This window comes from Centroberyx gerrardi, chromosome 18 (assembly GCF_048128805.1).
Source record: "Centroberyx gerrardi isolate f3 chromosome 18, fCenGer3.hap1.cur.20231027, whole genome shotgun sequence".
Classification (NCBI taxonomy): Eukaryota; Metazoa; Chordata; class Actinopteri; order Beryciformes; family Berycidae; genus Centroberyx; species Centroberyx gerrardi.
In genome coordinates, this window is record NC_136014.1 from 21,287,237 (window position 1) to 21,311,732 (window position 24,496).

Here is a 24,496-nt window from a genome sequence, read left to right on the forward strand (position 1 = left end):
CAGTCATTTCATCAGAATAGGTCACATTTTTTTTTTTTTTAAATGTTTGATGTCTCATTTTGGATTGAAACGCTTCAACTGAATAATGAGTGTTCAGGTGAGGGTTGCCAGGTAGGATAGCTCTGTTTGACTTTAGACAATGCACAGGACTGTCATTAGACACTACTGTCTTACACACACACACACACACACACACACACACACACACACACGCAGTCATGTCTCAGATGAAAGTATGCGACAGGGTCAGAGATAAGACAGTTGTAGAAAGAATGCACAAGCTAAGTGTTTTTGACAAAAACAAATAAATTGGAGACACCCGTCACCACAGGAGCTCCTCAGTCTTCTGTGAGCATCCATTTACATTTTGTCGCCTGTCTGTTGTAGAAAAAGAGCACACTTGGTTGGCTATGCTGTGTAGTTACAACAGCAGAAGGTTATGTTCTCTCTATTGTACTCTGTGCTTTCAAACAAGAACATGTGAGAAATGGGATTTTGAGGATTTAGTTATGAGTACAATAGAACGCCACCTCCAACAATCTCTTTCTCCAAATTTGTTTATAAGACACATGGGAGTAACGTATCCACTAATGTGATAATGGGAGATTTATACCAGATTTATACCAGATTCTCTGGTTGGAATCAAACCATTAACCCAGGTGGTGTTAGTGCCATGTTGTACCTACAAGACTCCATGTGCAAAACAAGTATATCTCTTTCTCTTCCCTGTCTTATCTCTTTTAGCTCTCTCTTTCTCTCCTCTTCTCTCCCTCCTCCTCCTCTCTCTATTTGGCCTCTCAGCTCATAGACTCACAGACTCGGTGACAAGCTAATGAGTCCTTCCGTCCCACCCGCTCCTCTGCATCCCCTCGTCTTTGCCAACCACAACAGGCCTCGCCATGCCACTTGATTACAGCCTGTCCGACTCAGAAAAAGGAGTACATTGGTATACAGCCATTGGAGACGTCACAGGATGCAGAGCGGGGCACTTCCTAGTGTTGGCTGTGGTAGAGAAGTCTTTCTCAAAAGGAGTTTGGTCCATTGGACAACTTACTGTTAAGTGATGAGGACACCAAAAACATTCATATGTTGCTGGGAGATCATTCACTCTGGTGCTACATGCTCTTAAGCATACACTTTGTTCAATGATAGTAGGTGACTGACATTTTAATAATACATGTTTGTTAGTAATTTTTATTATATGGTCTGTAGATTCATTAATTTTAAAAATGAATTATCATTAACTCAATATAGCTGATGTGGCCAGGTTTATTTTTGGAACTATTTCTGGTGTGCAACCACGTATTCATCCACTGCATAGCGAAATTTAGCTGTAAACAGTCTCCCATTTCCCACCATGTTAACTTCCTGTGTAAACAAGAAAAGTAGTCCCTGGTAGTTCAAAACAGTGCATTATTTATTTAATTATTCATTTTTTTAATCATATTTTGTGTCAATTTTACCCAATCTACTACACAAAACTGGCAGACTTAGCCACATATCATTTAAGATTTTTCAGCATTTAACTTTACAGCTGTTACAAGTTCTCATTTTCTCGCTGTTAAGGTCATGCTAGTCGTCTATCACTGAACATAGTGTATGCTAAAGTGTTTTAGCACTGGAGCAGATTATCTACTGGGGCCACATGGGTGATGTCTATGTTCTCATCACTTAACAGGTAACTTGACCGACAAGCCAACCTCTCAAAAACTTGATGTATTTCTTTAAAAACAGTAGACCAACATTGGTCTAGCAAGGCAAAGCCAAATGTGAGCTTGCAGCTAGCTAGCTTGGCTACTTCTGGTGAAATATTTGCCATGCTAGCACATATTCCCATAGACGTTACATTGAGGGGTTTGGTATAACCACACAGCACATGTAAATAATCTCCTCATTCTCTTAATTCTCCCTGTGTTGAGTTTTCATGTCATTTGGTTCCTGTTGCCTGATTGTCATCTTGATTTAAAAAAAAAATATATATATATATATTTTGGGGTGATATGTTTAAGCCCCTCGTGGTTTCTTTATGTCACCTACACCATTTTACTTTCTTTCTTTCTTTCATTTCTTTTGTCTTTTTTTTTAGTTTTCATTATTTGTATGTGCCAATAAACTAAACCTAAACCTAATTGGCTCCCCACTCCAACTCAAAAATAATGTTTCTGAAATAACTGGGTACCAGAATGTTCCTTGTGCCTTTGGATGGCTGAAAAGAGAACACAGTTTGAATTTTCCAAACAATTGCTTTGGAAATGGAGCAATGGTGCAGCAGTAACGCAGCTACGCCTCCATCACCCAACAGCTTTGCCCCTAGCTAAAACACTGTATCTGCATCTAGCATTATCGTGTCTCAGAGAGTTTTCCCTATGATGATCTATGTATTTAATTACCTTTATGAGGACAAACTGATTATACATTTTACTTCAACCACATGATATAATAAAATGTCATAATTTATTGATCCCTATAGGGAAATTTGGCTTTTGCTTGTCCACTTCCACAGGGAGGTCAGAGTTCAGGGTCAGCTACAGAAATCTAAATACAAACAAATACAAACAAAACTTTCTATGGCAGTCTCTAACACACACACAAACACACCCGCACACACTCAAATAAACTCAAAATACACACACCTATCTCCCTGTATAGCAAGAGCTGCCTCTCTCAGAGGTAGGATGCAGAACTTGGTTGGGTTTGAACAGTCAGAAAGTAAACAGTATTCACACAGAACACACACTCACACAAACATTGCCTGAGGATAGAGCAGCCGCTAGGGCAGGAAAATGAGACTGTAGTGCTATATACAGTTCTGTATCTGTCTAAGGTGAGAGACAGACAGACAGTGGTGGAGTACTAGAAGGTCCTACTCAAGTAGAAGTACTGTTACTTTGCTGATATTTTACTTTCAAATAGAAGTAAAAGTACTGGTGTTAAAATCTACTTAAGTAAAAGTAAAAAGTAGTAAAAGTTACTGAGTTACTTTTTAGAAAAGAGAACGTTTTTAGATGTGATCTTTTCCATGTGATTCTAAAAGGACGAGAGGACAGAGTTCAAACTAGATTCTTTCATTGGAAAAATTGGAAATTACAAAATAAAGCGCAAACCAAGTAAAGCCAGATTACTCTTCTTTTCTTTGCTGACTGATCGTTCACTGTGAATGGCTCCACAATTGGCCACTTTAACATTGGTCCAGTTTCTGTTGCGTATGGAGAGCCACAAAATTTGTAATCTGTAATGGATGTGATTTAAAAGTACAGTACTTCAGTAAAAATATGCTTATAACTGACTTTAAAAAAATACCCCAAAAAGTACAAGTGCACAAATATAAGCTACATAATCACAGTTACGTGAGTAAATGTAATTAGTTACTTCCACTCTTGCAGACAGCTATACAGAGACAGAGACACAGATAGAGACAATGCGAGACATAGAAAGTCCCAACATCAAAAAGAGAAGAGAGAGAAGAATGACAGTGTGGGACAGAGTGACATTGAGAACAAAGTGAGAGAAAGAGAAGAGAGAGAGAGAGAGCGCGGCGGTAACTGGTTGCAGGCTAAGCTTTATGTCACAAATTGGATGTGTAGGGGAAAGACTCAATTAGATACGCCGTCCTTCCCCTGTTTTTGCCTCAAATAAACCGTTACCAGGCAGCCGCTTGCAGAGAGGGGCAGAGAACAATAGCCGCAGAAACAGAATAGGTTTCATTCTAATTATAGGATCTAATTCTATGACAATAACCGTGCTGTTTCATCATGCACAAAATATCCCAGATGTGCTCTATCAGAAGAAAATCATCAGGTAAGCAACAGCATGGTGACGCTGATTCACGCACATGTTCACCTCGACATGATCTCACGTTTTATTCCCATATATTTTCATGTCACAGACCCCAAAATAGACGATTTAGTATTGACTTGTTTCACTGTCTACACTGTACATGGGGAGATAATAGTAATGAGAGTGAAACCTGTGATTAGAATAGTCATTCTTTTATATTCCCTGGAATAATTGGGGCAATTTCTAAGTGAATTAAATTATAGTGAAATGAAGCTATTCCTCATTTTGGTGGGGACTCGTTGGAACCCCCTCGAGGACCCCTGGGGGTCCCCAGAACCCACTTTGAGAACCACCGAAGTGAGTGATGCCACTGAGATGAACATTGATTCAACATTCGCAATATTCACTGATCGCTACGCACGGTAGAGAGGAATTTCCAGTCAAAATGCGTCCCTCTCTTCCCCTGCTGTCTCTCCAATCTAATTTAATGATCTACCTTGAATACATTTGTCAAGGAAATTCCATATTAGCTTTTTCCATAATATTCATCCTTCCATAAAAGAAAAGAAGAGAAATTCCCAGTTGAAACGTGTCCTTCTGTATCTCCACATCTCTCTCTCTCTCTCCGTCTCTCTCACGCACACACACCTAAATGCAAGCAAGAATGCACACCCAGACACACACACATACATACGGACACACACACACACACACATATGGACACACAATCCCACAAACAGAGACACCATCTGCGCAGTGCAGCCAGCTTTACTTTGTGTCCTGTACCTCGGCAGGCTTCACAGAGTTTTATCAAACCATGCAGACAGGTACGCAGTGACCCCACATCAGACAACACACTTCACACAAACTACATCACCTGCATGTCCAGCTGTTGTTTTCTCTATAGATATGTAACAGTTATGTGTGTGTGTGAGAGTGTGTGTGTGTGCATGAGAGAGAGAGAAAACAAAAGAGAGATAGAGATAGAAGGATGAGAAAGAGACTTAGCGAGTGAAAGTGGATGTGACCTGCATGATGGACAGAGTAAATGAGTGGAGAGAGAGAGAGAGAGAGGTAGAGAGAGAGGGAGAGATAGAGATAGAGAGAGAGAGGTAAGGAAGGGAGGAGAACCTTTGTACTGAAACTTCAAAAGTACTGCTCCTCCTTTGAAGAATAACAGCCAGCGTCATGGCAACCACAGGGGACCCCAACCGCCCAACCCCCCCCTCCACATATCCCACTCCTCTGCATCCTCAACTCTGATTGGCTGGAAGTGGAACGTGGAGCTAGCTTCACCTTGACATTCCCAGCGAGATAAAGGAAAGGAAGGGAGGAAGGAAGGAAAGGAAGGGAGGAAGGAAGGAAGGAAAGAAGGAAGAAAGGAAGGAAACAGCTAACTAAGCTTTTGATACTTCTATACAATAAAATACTTATCCAGAGTTCATCAGGTCTCCTACTCAAAACCATCTTCCTCATCGCTGGAGCTGCCGTAATGATGCTAATAGAGGTGAATATATCGACTTGACCGTAATAGCTGCGAATCCTATTTCACATTAATAAGTAAGATAAAGGCCGGACCGCCAAGTCTGGGGGGGTGGGGGGGTGGGGGGGGGGTTCCAGTGACAGGAACTCTTTGCAAAGTACAACTTTTCTAGAACGAAGAGTGACAGAGACACTGACCTGCAGCGCTTCAGGGAGGAGAGGAGGGAAAGAGTGATGAGGAGAAACGAGACAGGAGTAGAGCCTGAGGATCCGGTGTCCAACTCATCTGGTCAAATATATTTCACTAGCGTCATAGTTACATATAGTCAGAGTTTCCTGTGTTGGAGCTGTTTGAGCTGTGCTTGATTCATCAGTGAAAAAACACACGGGAACATGTGCTTCACTTGTGATATGTGATGAGCAGTGTTGTCACGATCACCGAAATTTCAATACTACTTCAATTCCGTTGCAAAAGATTGAATTCGATACTGAATTTAATAAACGCTCGATACTTCCACCAAATGTGTTCTGCAAGCTGAAATTCCATCTCAGCGTCACCTGCGGGCGAATACGAGTGGATTGGAAGAGTTAAAAGACGAAGGATTGGACCAGACAGAGTGTCAGTCTGGCTCTTGACAGCGGACTGCGGCAGTCGGAGTCAAACAGCTGAAAATATTCAACAGCGTCAAAGAGTTCACTACATCTTGAACTGGATCCTGGTCCGCCTAAACCGGTAGACAAACTGGTGCCAAATATGGAACTGCTTTGCTTACAGAGCCGACAAAGACAAGCACCCACCTGACATCAAAACCCCCTGTGGAAAAGTTATTACAAAACTGACCAAGTCAAGTGTGGTGACACACTGTGTGAAGGTTTTTCTTAATTACTGTATATTATCAAAATTTTAGATATTAAACTTAATATTGGTATTGAGGTGAAAATCCTGGTATCATGACACGATGAGATGTTATCACCTGTGATCTTGTGTGAACCCAATGTGATACAATATGTTTGCACTCTTGTTGGAAACAGGTAGCAACATGTGAAATTAAGTTCTGAAATAAATATGACACTGTCAAGGATGTAAAGTTAAAGGTGATCAACATTTAAAACTGAGGCATTTCACATTTTCTTAGTAGCAGAATAGCAGTAGAAGGTCTGTGCTATCAAGGCTATTGTCAATGCCAAAATAATAAAAATGATATTGTGCCAAATGATATATATTATTGGTAATATTTGAAAGTGTTATATTTTCCAAACAACAACACTAAAGACTGATTCCTTTTTCTCATGGCTTATAATTCTGTAGTATCTACTTGTCCTACTTGAGTTTCCACTAAATAAACTAAAGAATGAAAAGAGAATGGCCAGTTTCTCACTTTATGTAACAGCTTGTCATTAATCATATATTACCATTTTACAATGATCTAATTACACCATATTTATGAAAATAAGGAGGCCATAATTTAAAGGTTTACTGATTTATCTTGTCATGTCATACACGTAAACAGTCAAAGTTTTTCACCTCACATGCCAACCAAGCGGTTAACCAAGAGTTCCTCACGACTTTTCAAGTATTCAGAATGGACTCGGATGCTGTTTTGCCCGAGGCATGAATCTAACTTAACTTCCAGCAGGTAGGCTGGCCAGCAGACTTTTTATTCTTGGAGAGAGAGAACACCAGAGTACCGCAGTGCTCCAGTTCTCAAATGCTACACTTGGTCATTAAAGGAAACCCACCTGCTGAGAAGCCCTATGGAAGAGGAATGACCTTATAACTGGATGGAGGGATGGATGGATGGATAGATGATTGATAGATAGAGATGGAAGATGGATAAAAGAATGAGCTAGTAGTAACTAGACGTAGATGATGGATGGAAGGTCACCCACTTAATTGTTATTAAACTCCATTAAAGTCCATGTGAAATCATATAAAATAAGTTATTACAGGTCCATTATGGGCTTTTGGAATATCATTTTTGTGCACCCTGGATCCATCCTGCAATAATATACTGCAATAAATTCTTGAATATTAGTTTAGTTTGATTTAGTCTATAGGAAAACAACAATTGTATATTGTCACACAAAACTCTAGTGCCTCCAAACCAAACCAGTTTCCAGACTATGGTACGCTCCAGCTGAGAAGAGATCAAAACTAGATTTTTCGGAACAATTCTTCTTCATGATGGAGCAAAAGTGCAGTAAAAATATGGACTTTTTCAATGGCTACATCTCTCTCCCTCTCCCCCGTCTCTCTCTCTGCTGCTATCAAAAAAGCGCAGATTGCATGAAAAAAATATATGCAAAGTATAGCATACCATCCTTCGCTAGTATATATAACCATTAAAAACAGTCATGCAATTTTCAGAGTGCCCGCAACCCCTGTGCTGTTTCCAATGCGAGGCACGCAGCACATTATTAATATTAATTTCCTAGAGTGCTTAACAGTGGATGCCAATTGCTAGTTGAGAGAAGTTTCCCTTTTCCACCACTCTCCCCCTCTCTCTCTTTCTATTCCTCTCTCCTGACTTCTTCTCTCTCTTTCTCTTCTATGTTTTTTTTCCTTTCTCTACCTTCCTCTTCACCTGTCTCTCTCTCTCCCTCTCTCTCTCTCTCTACCTCTTTCCTGGTAACAGTGTGTGGGATCAAGGAAGCGGTGCTGTTTGCATACTAAGCCCTGATTATTCCGACTGCTGGAGAAGTTGGCAATTTCACACACCTGGGTGAGGGATTGCACTGAAGGAATCATACACACACACAGTCACATACACACATACAGGCTTTATCTATGCCATAAGATTGGATTGCATTTGTTATGTTTTTTTTTTTCTGTCAGGCTGTTGCATCATTTCAAAAATACTCGGGAGAAAATGTCAGAGTCCCGTTTGGGATTATTTTGAGCTAAATGGTCTGAATTCAGATTGCTGTTGAGTCTGCTGGTGCATTTCATTGGTGCAGCATGAAACCAAGTGAGCCCAACTTTAATTAGTTCAGGATGTATTGAAAGGTTGGTTATTTTTTTGTAGATTTTGTTTGTATTACACAATACCTTTTGCAAACATATAATACCTGTTCTCAACTTCTATCATGATACCTTTAAAAAATACCACCCAAATTAAAAATACAAAAACTAAAACTGGAACTAAATAAAACATTTATGAACAATAAAAACTAAACCAAAACTACCAAACCCACTGAAAACAAACTAAAACTAAACTGAAGTTGAAATAAAAATTGCAAACTATATGAAAATGAAAACTAGTGAAAAATCCCAAACTTTAATAACCCTGACTGTATCTGCTCAACTCAAACATTTTAAGGTCATTTTAGGATTGTTCTGACATCCTCACATCTCCATAAGTCACCTCATGCCAGGCTCACAGGGCCAGTGTTTAGCTGGGACTGTCCCGCCTCCAATTATTTTCTGTGAAGTACAGCAAAGTGAACTGCAGCATGGAAAATAGAATACAAGAAACGTTTAAAGTCCTTGTAATTCATGCAAATTAAATGCTAATCTAAAGACAGTGAATCTTTCCATAACCGCCGTACCCTTGCTATTAAACAATGTGACACTTTAAAGACGAGATGAAATGAAAAATGCCCCGGTCATACTGTGCACCTATTTAACAATATATGCCAAAAAAAATACCAAAAATCAATTTCATTGTATTCTTATATCAAAATTCAATCATGTTTTCTTCCTGTAAAACAAAATATGCCGTGTGCTTACGTAAGCATGCCCGTAACTAATTTCAACCAATAATATCATGACATCCACCCATCAATCAATCTTCAACTTTTAGCGCACAGAGCTAAGAGGCTAAGATTCATTAGTTAGCTAGCTAGCAACAGCACACCCACTTTTCAACGTTCAAATCAAATTCCTCCCAACGTTATGTCCCGCCTGTCTTTCCTGTTTCACTCGGAAATACGTCACGATACGGAAGTTAGATACTCTCGAAATGCCGTTTCATCTCGACTTTAACAAAGTTTCTCAAGGTGAACTTTGAGGACTCAAGTGACAGTCTTGACACTGACAGCCGCATACATATATGGAAAACCATCGATCAATCACTTTGCATCACATCCTCCAGTGACATCCATTCCCATACACATGCAGACACACAGATGAAGCCTCTCATTAGTATATAATAACAATAAGACTGGTCTCTTGAAAGGGGTGTTACAAAAAATATGATGATGAATATATATGGAAACTAAGCAACTTCATATTCAGTACAATCACTTTCTGCTACTGTAAAAGATAAAGAGGTAATACAAAATCTGTGTTTCAGAGCTTGCTGCTGAGCTGAACTTTGTCTGGTCGGTCTATCCTTTCAGAATAAAAGCCCCCGTCTGTAATTGCAGCATTGCTCCCTCTGTTTAGTCACCCACTACTGACTTTGTTAATGTTTTTATCAATTGGTTTAAAGATGTCTTTTCAAGCTAAAATTGACTGACTGAGTTTTTGATACGAGAGCTGACACTGAACATGAGTTTTACCTGTTTTTACAGCTGTAAAAGGTTTGCTTATACTGGCATGGCATGTAAGCATTAAAGTAAAACAGACTTGCGCTTTGAGGTGTGATGGGAGATTTGCTGTAAATTGATAGATCTATAAGCTGCAAACATCTGTTATCCTGTAAATCTGCCAATAGTCATCAAAGAGAATTATGTTGAGCCAATAGCAGTCCTGTATTAGTATTAGTACAGAGAAGACACTCTGCTGCTGCAGTCATTCAACTTCCCCACAGGGATCCATAAAGTTTCATCTAATCTTATGCCACATTTATTATACTTGGTGGATAAGGTGATTCTGATACTTATTACCATTTTCCGCGTCACTCTTCCCCATATGCTGTTAAATTTTGGCAGTTATAGCAATTAGCCACATATTCATGTTTTTGTAGTTTTAAAAATAGCAACGTCTGCTACCAATAGTTATGTACTTAATGTACTAATGTATCCTTGTCAAGGAGCTGAGCTATCAGATGTATCTGTGTGAAGCATGTTGGCAGTCATCCAGTTGATGGTACACTGCAGGAGCCTGAGGTGTTTTGCTCAGACAGACAGGATCACATTGCAGTTAGCTTCAGCCTTCCTCTAAACAGGAGTGGAAAGTGCCCTCACTCTTCCTTCATTGATTGATTGACTCTGATGGTCAGTTGCCTCTGGCATTAATTACAACAGAACATGCAGCTTGGTGGATCTTAAAACTGGACTGGACTGGACTGGAGCCATTTCATAGATACACCAAGATCACCCATGTTGTTGCAGGATACAGAGAACTGAACAGCATTGCCTCTTGTCAACAATTCTTACTATTTTACAGTCTGCTGAAGGTAGTGACAGAGAAATATTAGAGCCAAAGCTGACATAAAAGCTAACACCTAGATGTTTATGTGCACTGATAAAGAGTCTGGTAGCAATGCTAGCGACTTGTGCGTGTGATATGTGAATGGGACTTCTCAGTCAATGGTTAGGCGTTACCACGGGAACTACGGAGTCCACCAGTCAATCCAGATAACAGTCTGAAAAAATGAAAAGCTCCTGTTTACCAACTTGGTTCTGCAGAATCACTGCACACACACACACACACACACACACACACGCAAATGCACATCCACACACAGCACACACAAACACAGATACACTAACACAAACACACACACAAACGTGCCAAAGCACTAACACTAACACACACAAAAGCTAAAAAATGCACACGTGCACACACACACACACACACACACACACACATACACATATGCAGCTCACAAACACGCACCCACAAAAATGCACATGCATACACACACACACATACACACTCACAGTGGCGAGCAGAAACAGAGTAGCTCAGCACAGCACCACTCAATCTGACTCTCCTCTCATCTCTTTCCAGCGTAGAGTGTGAAGAGAGAGAGAGAGAGAGAGAGAGAGAGAGAGAGAGATAGAGAGAGAGAGAGAGAGGTGGGGGAAACATAAGAGGTAAAAAGGACAGATAGAGAAGAGAAAAAGACAGACAAGGAACAAATGAGAGAGAAAGGAGGTGAGAAAAATGGGTCTGAGGATCTGGGAAGCGAATGCAAAAAGAAACAGAGGTGAGGTTTAGAGAGAAGCTGGAGCCGGGAGAAAAAGAGAGAGAGAGGGCAGAGAAGGAAGGCAAATTATACAAGAGGTCTTTCTCAATATCGTTGCTGTCGGGTGGGGTGAAAACCTTGGAAATGGAAAGAAAAGCAGCCTCATTCGTAGCTTGACCACCATGCATTTTTGAGTTTGTCCAAAGGGGTTTGAAATGGTTTTATAAGCCCAGGGATGATAGAAATTTCTCATCCCATAGAAGGCCATGCAATCCTTCAATTGAGGTGAAAACATGAAAATGGACTTACAAGGTTTTCACATGACGTAATATCTAACAGCCGAAGAAACAAAAGAACACCGTGGATGGAGGATGGATAAGAACCCTTAAAGGTCCCATATTTTAGCAATTGAACACAGTTCCCTGTGGTCTTTAAAAAAACGTTTGTGAAGTGCATAGCACAAAACCCCACCTAAATCCAGCTTTTGTAGTGTGTGTTCCACCCTCTCAGTGTCTCCATTGTAAAGAACAGACTGTTTTCTGTGGGTGTTGATTTTATGCTAATGACCCACTGCTCTGATTGGCCGCCTCATCGGAGGGTTGGGCTATCAGCTCTGACGAGAAAAACTAGGATATGACACTCGCTGAGTGGGAGTGGCTATTCCCCTTGGGGTGGTCAAATGCAGATTGTCGGAACTGAGTGATGTCACTGAGGACTCCAAAGCAAAATAGCTTGTAGAATCACATGATTTTTAGGTAAACTATGGCAAAACGGGATGAGCTTCAGATTTTGCATTTTCTTGGCTATTCGATACAATGACAAAATACTTAGATATGTTTTGTTCAATATGGGACCTTTGCCACCCGATAGAGAACGAATGGTGGCCCCAAGAGCCCCAAGCATCACATCCAAACTACCAGACACAAATAAACAGGACTATAGTCTATAGATCAGTCTATAGTATGGGTTGATAGTATAGTAGTCTAGAGTCTATAGTACAGAGCCGATTGAAACAGCTGGGAAAAAAAGAACACGTGTGTGACATTGATGCCGCAATGTCAAACACACAGCCCATCTCAAACTGTAAGGATTCACTCTCTGTGCTCGGGTTCAGGAGAAGTTCCTTGCCTCCCAGACAGCTTGGGAGATCGTTCTCCACAGGGACACGAGAGTCGACTTGAAAGTCTTGGATTTGATAATCATCTGATGAGACAAGTGAAAGGCAGCCAAAGGTGAGTTTTGAAGACAGTGAGGCAGGGATTCAATAAACCCCCTTGGCACCTCAGAAATAAACACAGTGTACAGCGCGCTGTGCTCGCTGTCTCCCACTGCTCCCTGTCACCCACTCCTTACTACAGTTAGTAAGGTGTTGAGAGAGAGAGAGGGAGGGAGGAAAAGAGAGATGCAGAGATAGAGAGGGAGGGAGGGAGGGTGGGAGGAAGAGGAGAGAGAGAGCGATCCACAGAGAGAGAACGACACTGAAAGAGAGGAAGAGAGAGAGAGGAAGAAAGACAAGACAGGCCCAAAAATAAAGGAAGGAAGAGCACTAATGAGTACACTCAGAGGTTTGCTCAGTTGCTGTGACAACGCTCCGGCTCATCGCTTCAAGCCACAAGACTGCACATCTAATGAAGAACACACACATAGACACACACACACACACACACACACACACACTCACACACATGAGAGTAAAAAACACAGTATATCCCCTCAAGCTACTGTCATCTGCATGGGCTTGCAGCCGTCCGGAACCCATCACAACACAACACACTCCATTGAGAACAAAAATGGCACGTATCCGTGTGTGTGTGTGTGTGTGTGTGTGTGTGCATGTGTAAGTGTGCGCACATCTTGCAAACTATCACATAGGTGTGCCAGCACAGAGAAACGCAGCCAAAGCATTTAACCAAATCACTCATGACCACCGTCATGTGACTTTGCCAGTTGGAGTGACCTGAATAGTTTGGTAGAGGAAAGGAGAAAAACAACCAAAAAAAACCACAATACAACAAATCCTCCTGCATCAGGACCTCAGGCATCTGGACTGACAGGCATAATGAACTCAATATGCAGCGGAGTGAAAATATGGTCCATTAATTGTGTGCATTTGTTGTAATTTCCTTTTTCATACATCCAATCAGAGGCCTTTTCAACTGCTAATTTGTCTGTGCAGGGAACTTCAGAATATCCATAATTAAATGTCATATTCTGAAGATGAGTGACTGCAGTATTTATATCAATGTTTTATACCGCATGTTCTTGAGACTTAAACAACCTCCATTCCCTGATACTGATACTAGTATCTGATATTAGGGCGGTAAATAAGGCATTGGCATTGTAGAATTTCCATAAAAAAATCTGATATCAAGAGCCATGTGAATGAACTACTTTTCTCATACCTGCAGGGAAATTGTACTTTCGCTTGTCAGAGCATCAGCTACAGACTGGATCATGGTAGAGATTCAATGTCTTCACTTCAGCAAGACAGATGCTTGTTGACCAGGAGGCTTGAGCCTTGGCAGGGGCGGAGCTTGCCTTTCATGTATATGGGTGCTATAGTTGTGATCTATGTCTACCCAATCATGTAAGGGCAAAAATAATGACTGAGCATACTGAAATTACAGTTAAAAGTCATGACTATTATGCTACAGAAAATGCCGTGCTAATTCCTAGTGACCTATCAATCAACAACAGGAGAGTTTAGCTGGGATTTGGAGTATTTATTTATCAATTCACATTCAGTCAAGTACAGCAACAACATTTTTTTTTTCAAATCTGCCATATTGCACCATCACTACAAATTCATTCTAGATTTCATCTTTACAAATGTTTCAATGACTGTGTTGATAAAGGTTATAAGAGTGAATTAGAGATGGGAAATAACTGATTATTGTTCACAATATACTTATTCAACTTATGAGTAAGTTTCACCAATATTACATTCTGAGGGATTCTCTACATTGTTGGTCATGGGTGCCAGGCACCCGCAGCACTCATTCAAATTCTGCTTATGAACCCCAGTCCTCCAGGTGAAGGCTGGTCTCTAACCACCAGGCCAGCCTGGACCAGACAACCAAGACTTGAACCTGTGATGTCATGTCTGCTCCATTGAGAATGAACTGGGAAAGAAGTAAAAAATGTGATCTCTTGGTGATGAGGGTGCGTTTTTTTTTTTTTGGTTCATAACTGATAATACTACAGAAGAATGCAGCTAATGCGGGGGTAAAAACTGAAATGAGCATTCTGCGAGTCAACAAAATCCATCTGCCATTTATTGCCTGTGGAGTTGCTGCAGATTTTGATGACATATTGATTGCATCACAGGTTTGAGTCTTAGTGCTCTGGTTTCTGGCACTGGGAGAGAGGTCTTCATGTAAACATATTGACTGGGCTGCCATAGACTATAGGAATATCATACATTACTTCTTAAATTGAGTGGTGTTCGCCTTTAAGACTGTTGTAGCACTTTTACAGCTACCTCCAATGATCTCTTCACAGCACACTAGGTCACAGCTGCAAGGACAGTGTGTGTGTGTGTGTGTGTGTGTGTTCATGCATGTGTGTATCCGTCTCTGCATGTATAGGGAGAGTGTCCTCCCCAGGGGCCCATGAAGGTCCCGGGGCCTCGAGTTGACAACACTGATAACAAAGATCAGCTTTTGAACCTACCAACCCCCAGCATAAGCATACACACACACACACACACACACACACACACACACACACACACACAGACAGCATGGCTCTGCAGAGCACAGCACCTCTCAATCTCTGTCTTTCCTCTGATCTCAATCCAACATGAAGCCAGAGGATTGAATTACAGTTCAAATTGCAGTTCAAAGCAAAAAAAATACATTTACAAACTACATCAGCTAGAGTTATAGAATACCAGTAAACAGCTGCACAAAATCATGTAGATATCACATATACATGAAACCTTGTGTCTCCAAAAAGTCAACTTCTCAGGAATTGAGAAAAAACTGCTTTATTTTCCCGATGACACCAACAGTATGTGTGTTTAGTTTTTTGTCACCAGGCATCATCAAATGTTTTGACTTGATCCTAAGGCCACGGTCCATTTTCTACACATGATGGACAATGTCATTTAGTGAGAAATGGAAAAATGGCGACAAGAAATTATTGCAACACAGACAGTATATGATTTATATGCTAAATGATCTGAACTGGTCTGGTTTTTCCTGCTTACCTTCCTCAGCAGGTTGCAGATCCGCTCGATGTTCCGCAGTCTCTCCCTCTGCAAGGAGAGCAAACAGAGAGACCGTAAGTTTTTAGGTTTTTAGGATTCACAGAACAATTTGTTATTTGATGACTCAGTCAGTTTGGATGCTGCCGTCTGAGGATCACGCCACATGAAACATAATGGAAATAGTACAAGTTTGTTCTGGTATGTGGAAGGAAAGTCGGTGGAAAGTGGGTCTGGAGTTGGATATGCACAGTTTTAAACTTTTTTTTCTAGGTTTTCTAAGTAAGTTGGTCACATGATATACAACCTGGTCCAGAAGAAGAAGAAGAAGTATCACAGCCTTGTCTTTTGCAATTGTTTTGTTGTTTTACTTGTGTGATTGTGTTTGCAGCCTTTTTAACCTGTCAGTTCTGGTCTTTAAAGTTCTTCATAGATGATCTGTTGATGTTTTTCTTTTTTCATGATTCACTCGAGAAACATGTCACACCTGACATCGGGTGACTTTAAAGATAACCTAAAAATGTCAAAAGTTCCCCTGATTAAAAGACGTAGAGTTGTATGTCAGAAAAGATGGACTTGATTTGACTTTGACTGTGCTGTTTACAACCAGACAGGTTTTAGTGAGAGCAACATTTTATTCTCAGTATATTTACTGAATTTTCAGCGTAGCTCCCAAAACACGCAGGTGAGGGAAAACCAACAACATCATGAATAAACAACTCCAAGTAAAGATCAGGCCCTCACTCTCACCCCAATAAATAAAGAAACAAAACAAAATAAATAAACTGTCATATAGTATATTATATTAATGTCTTTTTTTCTGTATTTCAGGTTCCTAAAGCGTGTACATTCAGCTGTAAAATGTTTAAACCAGCAGCAGCCACAATGCCGACTCTAACAGCCACCATCTCACCAGAGCTTTTAACATCATCAAATATTAACAAAATCCTATAGAGACGCAATCTGGACATGACTGGCAGCGCTGTCGATTCCACAGGGGGCGATGCATAACTCTGCATGCTTATAAATCATATATTGATCTCAACTTGACGCTGTTTGTGGTTATGGGCAGACATTTTTACTTTATCTTTGCTTTTCATATGCTGCTTGCAAACGTCCGGACCGAGCGGCTCAGTGGGATCGCTAAAGCATTTAAAAAAATCATTTGCGCTCATGCAGAATATCAAAGTCAGAACGTCTGCAAAGCTGAAGGGATATTTCGTGGCCGTACTCGCTCCCAATCAGCCCGTGATGGTCGGGAGAAAAGCATGATGAAAATATATGAAATAGCAGTGAAATAAATGTGAGTGAGTGAAAATGCTGCTTATTTAAACCAATTTTGAGTATTCCTCACGCCTCAGTGTGATTTATTTTTTCATATTCTTATAACTATGCAATATCTACAGCTATGGAGCCTACATGTAGCCTAGATTCAAGCCCTTGGGGGTTTTATCTTACCTGTATGAATTAGTAATTGGTTTCTTGTGTTTTTTATCATCATATTTTGAGCTGCATGCATGCAAACAGCCCATGGATTTGGATTTGCTGTGAAAATTTGCACTGCGTACCGTGAGAAGAGGATGAGAACCTACCTCTGCTGAGCTACAAGCAGCCAAGCAGCAGTGTGTGTGTGTGTGTGTGTGTGTTTGAGAGACTGCGAGATAAACATACAGAGAGCAGGAGCTCCCTGTGTGAGAGGTGTGAGTTAGAGGCTTAGGCAGAAAGAATATACTGTATGTGTAGAGGTAGTGAGAGCCCCCCTCCACACACACACACACACACACACACACACACACATACTTGGCCTCTGCATGCACCACTGGCATTCAATATTCATGTATTTCTGAAATATAGAGGATTTAACCTGTAAAATATCCTTTTGTCAACCAAGTGCTTACGTTAATTTCTAGTCTTTAATTCATCACAATTTGTTTTCACCATCAATCATTTTCTAAAAGTAGATGTATTTCTTTTATTAATGGTGGGTATCTGACTTAGGTATACTTCAAATATTGGTTTGTTATAGCTGTTGAATATAATAACACCAAATTTCAGTTTTCTAATTGGAATACTTGGCCCATTTACAGTCTGATTCCAGTTTTAATCAGTAATCAGTAATCAGTGATGTGTTACTTTGTGAAAGTGACATCAGTCCGGCTGCAGCGCTGTGGGCAGGTAGGCTGCTGACAGCGGCTCCGCATTTAGAAACACAACTCCACCACACAGGGAAGCTAGAGGGCCCCAATGTCTTGAATGACTGTGTGTGTGTGTGTGTGTGTGTGTACATGATGCGGGCATATTCAGATTACCATGACATACTGTAACTACAGGCCGTGTCTGGATCTCTCTCACTCTGTCTCTCTCTCTCTCTCTCTCTCTCTCGCTCTCTCTGTGTGTGTGTGTGTGTGTGTGTGTGTATGTGTGTGTGTGTGTGTGTGGGCCTTTATCCACTGGGTTCTGCCCAGTGCCAATATGGCCTCCACACAGTGAGGGCCTGTGTGTTATTTCCTAAAATATGCACAGATGAAGACGTAAGCGTACACACATTTAATTGCTATTTTGGGAAAAATCCAGACTGTTACAGCAGAAGTTTCTCCTAGAAAATGTTTAATTTATGCCAGCGCTCTAAATAATGAAACCAGAGGTTCCTGCATACAAGTCTGAGGTAATACCACTGTAACAATGGGGAGAGAGAGAGAGAGAGAGAGAGAGAGAGAGAGAGAGAGAGAGAGAGGAGTAGCAAGAAAGTAAGTGGAAGACAGTGTGAAAATGAGGCTGACCATTGTAGCAGCACTTATTCATTTCTTATGAGTGCCTGTGTGTGTGTGTGTGTGTGTGTGTGTATGTGTATGTGTGTGTGTGTGTGTGTGTATGTGTATGTGTATGTGTGTGTGTGTATGTGTGTGTGTGCGCTCGCTGAGTCTTGCCGCTGTATTGCCTACAAAAAGTATCACGATTTCCACTCTTCCTATCTCTCATCTCCCCAAAACGCCTCATGGGACTTTACCTCATTTCAACAGCAATGGAGGCGTGAGAAGAAAATTGCGGAAAAATATCGCATTGCCTTTTAACTTTTCATTATTTCGAATGTTTCAAAGCACGAGGAGAAGCCATTTCAGCAGGCACTGACATGAAGTTTGGCTTTGATAATGGAAAAAGGGAAAAAAGAAACAAAAAAATAGGGAAGCCATGATTGGGAGGAGGAACAGCAGGAAAGTGCGGTGGGGGCGAGAGTTGGTCTGGATTACAGCGTGAACTGGAAGTCTTTCTTCAAAATGTATTCAGTGTTCGACCCTCCCCCTGTCCTCGGTATGACCTCATCCGCAGCGTAACACACACATAAACGTACACACACACACACACACAGAAAAATAAAGGTGCAAACTGGAACCGAAAATGGTTCTTCGGAGTGATCTTTGGGCGTCAACATATATGGTTCTTTGGGATATTAAAAAGTGTTTAAATTCTTAGTTATTGGATGGTGGGTGATGGCAGAAATGCTGAAAATAACCAAACCCCTCCATAGTCCATAGAATATATTGTGCAACTGCAAATGAGGCTATACAAGGGCAGATAAACAAAAACACAATGCAGGTGTCTAAGCAAAGGAGTGCAGAATCTATGTCATCACTCCGAAAGAAACATTTCCGGCACCTTTATTTTTCTATGTGCACATATAAACCCATTCAAGTTCTGTGGGCAAAACAAAAACAACATTTTCTGTGGTTGCTTTTTCTGTGTTCTAATAATTGATGTGAAATATATGGGGTGTTGTTAATTGGGTTTCGCACTTGTACCGCACTTTGTAGCCATGGCCTTTTTTCCGCGCCATCGCCATTCTTGTCTATACGGCGTCAACACACACAAACACACACACACACTAGCACGCACACAGCGACACACACTCTCATCTTTCTGACAAAAACACCACAACAGCCATGAAAGGCCCAGTCTGATATCCAATTATCTCCGCTCCTAATGTCTATTTCTGGCTGGGACCACGCACCTCATCAAGGACCGGACCGAATCACGCCTGTACAACACAATCTCCTCTCGCCTTCATCTCGTCCTGAGTTTGAATGAGGACACGCAAATATATTCAGCAGCTGTGTGTGTGTGTGTGTGTGTGTGTGTGTGTGTGTGTGTGTGTGTGTACGCACACGCCCGCAACTGCCTACTCAAAACTTCTCATTAGCAAGCAATTAGGCTGATGCCTCTTTGAAATGTTACTCAGCGAGAATTTGCTTGACAAGCAAGAGCGGCGCGGAACTGTAAACAAGAGTTAAGTAAGGCGAAGAGATGGGTTGGAAAGGATGGAGGGGGGCGAAAGGGGGGGGGAGTTTTTCCTTCAAATTTACCTTTATTTAACCAGGCAAACCAATTAAGAACAAATTCCCATTTACAGTAACTGCCTGGTGTGAGCCGGATCGGACAATGAACCCTAAAGATGAGGAGAGGAGAGGAGAGGAGAGAGAAAGGAAAAGGGGAGGGGCGGCTGTTCAAGATGCTGATGTTACTGTTTTCTTTTTGCCGGCGTTCTGCCGGTGCAAAGTGTGTTTAATTGCTGTAAAATTCCCTTTAAAGCAATTAGGCTTGAAACTTGAGCTTGAGTGAGGGAGACAGGCATGGAGGAGAGAGGGAGATGAAGTGATGAGGAGGATGAGGCGCGGAAGGAAGCCTTTATAGAGTGTGAACACCACAGAGAGGCTGTCGGATATAGTATACAGCGCGGTGTGGTAGATTCTGCCAAAGATCTGCTGTTTCACGAGGTAGATGAGGCGCGCATAACGATTTAAACGACTGCGGCGACGTGCCTTCCTTGCATTTGTGTCCTTGGTGGGATGTCGGCCTACATCAATACGATACGCTCGTGTTAAAAATCAGATTCATAAAATATTTGAAGGCCCCCGATCCATGAGAGGACTAGGCTCTCTTAGCAGGATGCCTTTATCTCCTTGCTGAGTTATCCTTCTGATTTCAGATGGGAGAGTTAGATAGATATTATCATTGCTCCCGGCTATAGCCTTATCCCTAGATAATAGAAGTGTGTATGTGTGCACGTGTGTGTGTGTAGGAGTGTGCATCTTCACTGGAGTGTGTCTGCAGTGTGTGTGTGTGTGTGTGCGTTGGAGAGCCACAAACGCAACAGATGCCACGAGCATGGTAAAAACACAAGCCAAACCCTGAGCACTGTGGGGAACAAAGCATTTAAAACTAAAGTGTATTTTCATCAGGGGACCCGGTGCGTTTGTGTGTGCGTATGAGAAACTGGATGTGTGTGGAAGAATAACAGAGATACAAACCAAACGACATTTTTATGGATATATGTGTTAAGGATGGGGCGATAAGCTTATCTCATGATACGATTCGATACGCAATATGGAGTTCATGATTCAATACGACCACGATACGATGTAATAAATAAAAATTCAATGGCAACTAAAGCTGGGCTCAGATTACAGGAGTTTTAAAATCCTAACCGATTTTGAAATCGGGTTGCATCATGCACATAAGGAGAAATCTAACCGATTTTCTTCTCTCAAAACGCAAACAAGCTCACACTACAAGTTTAGAAAATAACGGTGCATCACACACTACAAGATATTATTAAGATTATCTTGCCCGACGGAGCTGCTGTACGCAACAACTCACGTGACCATGGAGAGGCAGGAGCTTTACAAACATGGGGGGGGAACAGCTGGCTTTGGTGTGTGCAGTAGTTTACCAAAGAAAAACGAAAGGCCAGACGAATTTGGATGAGGAAATGGCTGGAGAGACAGACATAGGCATGGGCAGTCCGTTCCGGAGGACCGGAGGTGAGAATTTAACCGTCAGTTTTAATATTTGTTTGTTATAACATTGGTATGCTATCGCTAGCCTAGCGCTAAAAGTGCTAAAAGGTTTACCGTTGCTAGGCAATACCGTCAGCTGTCCCGGCCGGGACGTTAAAGTTGTATTGTCCAATGTTGAAAGGCATAATGACGTGACGTCGCCGTGCAGATACTCGCAAATATCAAACAGGTTAGAAATTATCGGGGCGGCTCCGATGCGTCTTCGAACAGTTCGGGAGGGTTAAGATTTGATCTGTAAACTGCTCACATTACCAGATATTCTGTGCTGAACTTCGGTTCCGACCAAGACTCAGATCCAGATTTCTCCTCCGATTGTCGGGAGGGGCGAATCGGGGATAAATCGGCGAAAAACTCCTGTAATCTGAGCACGGCATAAATCTGACTGTGCAGAATTATGTTTATTTCTGAGCCACAAATCTACAAATCTTTCTAGCGATGGCATTGGCTTGCTAGAATGTAAACAACAATTTAAAAATGTCATTACAAAGTGAAAATAACATGATTTGGATGGAGAGCTTATGAAATTGTGATGGGCAAGTCATCTCATTTGTGATTACTACAGCAGAATAAAATGTAGCTAATATCACAGTTTATTTTTCTGCCCCACGATATCACATTTCTGTATTGCGATATATTGAATTTCGATATATCGTCCCATCCTTAATATTGTGTGTGTGAGAGCGTGTGTGTGTGAGTATATGAGTGTGCATACATGCGTACACGTGTGTTTGAGCATGCAGATGAGCCTGTGTGCATCTGATGACAATGAGCAGCCACTGATCTGAGCGATCAGTCAGCGCTGCGTCTCCCCACACCCTGCTGCTCTTACTCTGCACTCCAAAAGCAAACGGTTCATTGTGGATTCTGTTAAGACCCACAGGGAGCCAATGAACACCTTAGGGTCCCCCAGTAGGAAAATATATCCCTATAGCGCTCTTTGAAGAACCCCTGTATGTTAGATGTATGTTAGATGTTTACAAAGGTGTTCTTCAAGGAACCTTCTGGGGTTTCCCAGTGGTTGTAATCTGAGGAACCCCATAAGATTCCTTGAAGCCCTCGTGCTTTTTAAAAAAGTGTGGCACAGCACACTGTAGAAAATGAGGTCAGGAAGTAGTAGAACAGTAAGTACTGTACTTCGGGAACCAGTTAAAAGAGAATAAGAAGAGAAAAAAAAAGCTTTTCACTACCACGTTCCACTCATGCTGACTGGGACAGCTTACTTTCCTTCCAGCACCTTTGCATTATCTCACTGGTGGCTTCAAACAGTCGCTGAACAGCACCGGCCCGGCAGTTTTTACATCCTGTCTTCTCTCACTTCTCTCACGCTGCAGACAACAAGCTGATTTCCCAATGCAGCGTTCATTCATTCGATCATTCATTTTCTTAACCCACTTATTGCTTTCAGGGTCACAGGGGGCTGAAGCCTGTCCCAGTATACATGGGATACAGGGCCGATAAACGATCACATTCATACCTATGAGTGTCCAATCCACCTGCATGTCTTTTGGACTGTGGGAGGAAACCGGAGCATCCAGAAGAAACCCATGCAAACACGGGGAGAACATGCAAACTCCACACAGAAAGGGCCGGGGAATAAAATGCAGGTCTTGTTGTGAGGTGAGGTCGAGGGAATGTTAACTTTCTGTTGTATGTAAATTTATAATGAATCAATAAGAGGGTCTTTGTAACATCTGACTTATACAGCCCTGGCAAATAAAGGAGTAAATGAAAAAATGACAAAAACTTGAAGGCACTCAGAGAGCGCAAACCTCCACTAACACTGAGCAATTATCCATCTTACTGTTACACCCAAACACATCGTTCTGATCACTGGAGTTTAAAGTTAAATTGATTTATTGACCCTGTAAACAAACCCTTGGATTTGGAATCCAAGTCTCCATCTCTGTTAGTTTTGTGGTTAAGCTAAAAAGCAATAATTATCTAGTGCGGGAAATCCCAGATCTGGATCACTACCAAATTCTAATCAATTGTTCCTTGGCCCAAGGCCGATCTGCCCACCAAATTTAACGGAAATCCATTTAGTAGGTTATTGAGAAATCCTGCAGACAGACAGGCAAACAAATTAACAGTGCCAAAAAATACGTAACCTCCTTGGTAGAGGAAATAAATAAAGGAATGAAAAAAATGCACATCTTCTTTTACAGACAATAATGTAAGGTATTGCAGCAACCACACCTCAAGTAATAAACTACTATCCAAATTTCAATTTAGTTCAACTACCATCATGCTAAAATAAAATGTAGTTAAACTGCTGGTTTAATTCTATGTTGTAAAACGACTCTGCAGCGATGCAGATACACATACAGACACACACACACACACACACACACACACACACAAAATAACACATGTATAAACTATTAAAGACAAAAAGTTATTGACATCCAAAACATTTCCACCTCCAGCATCAACAGCCCTACTTTTCTTTGGAATCAACATAGTTTTTGAGGCCAAAAACAATGTGCAGTGACATTCCTCCCTATACTATTTCCTCTACATGACCTGATTATAACTGGTGAATATAGATCTGTATGTATGAGTGTGTGCAACTGAGAGAGAGAGAGAGAGAGAGAGAGAGAGAGAGACAGAGAGAGAGAGAGAGAGAGAGAGAGAGAGAGAGAGGGTAAATGAAGCAAGTGTTGCATATCATGAAATATACTGTCGATATCTGTGTATGAGATTGACAGACAGAGATTGCACCCGTGTGTGTGTGTGTGTGTGTGTGTGTGTGTGTGTGTGTGTGTGTGTGTGTGTCTGCGTGTGTGTGTGTGTGTGTGTGTGTGTGAAGGGTCCCCACCAAGTGAGGTTCCCCCCCGAGGGAGCAGGCTGACAGAAACCGCTAATTAGACTGCCTGGTTGCGAGAACGAAAGACAGAGAGAGAGAGGAAGGAAGGAAGGAAGGAAGAGCGGGTGAGAGACATTATACCAGTGTGTGAGAAAGAGAGAGAGAGAGAGAGAGAGAGAGAGAGAGAGAGAGTCAGTGAGAGTTGGATCATGCCTGTATGTGTGTATAAATGTGTGTGTGTGGGGGAGATATGGCAGCACTCAGGAGGAAGCCATCACCCTCTGATTGATAACCT

At 41.5% G+C, this 24,496-nt stretch overlaps 1 protein-coding gene across 1 annotated transcript in view; it reads right to left on the reverse strand.

The window, feature by feature from the left end:
- Nucleotides 1–24,496, reverse strand: part of cnih3 (cornichon family AMPA receptor auxiliary protein 3) — a 62,874-nt gene that overhangs the window by 19,277 nt on the left and 19,101 nt on the right. Inside the window, 1 exon segment of the mRNA XM_071899277.2 lies at nucleotides 15,547–15,594. Within this exon segment, the coding sequence (XP_071755378.1) occupies nucleotides 15,547–15,594 (48 nt within the window).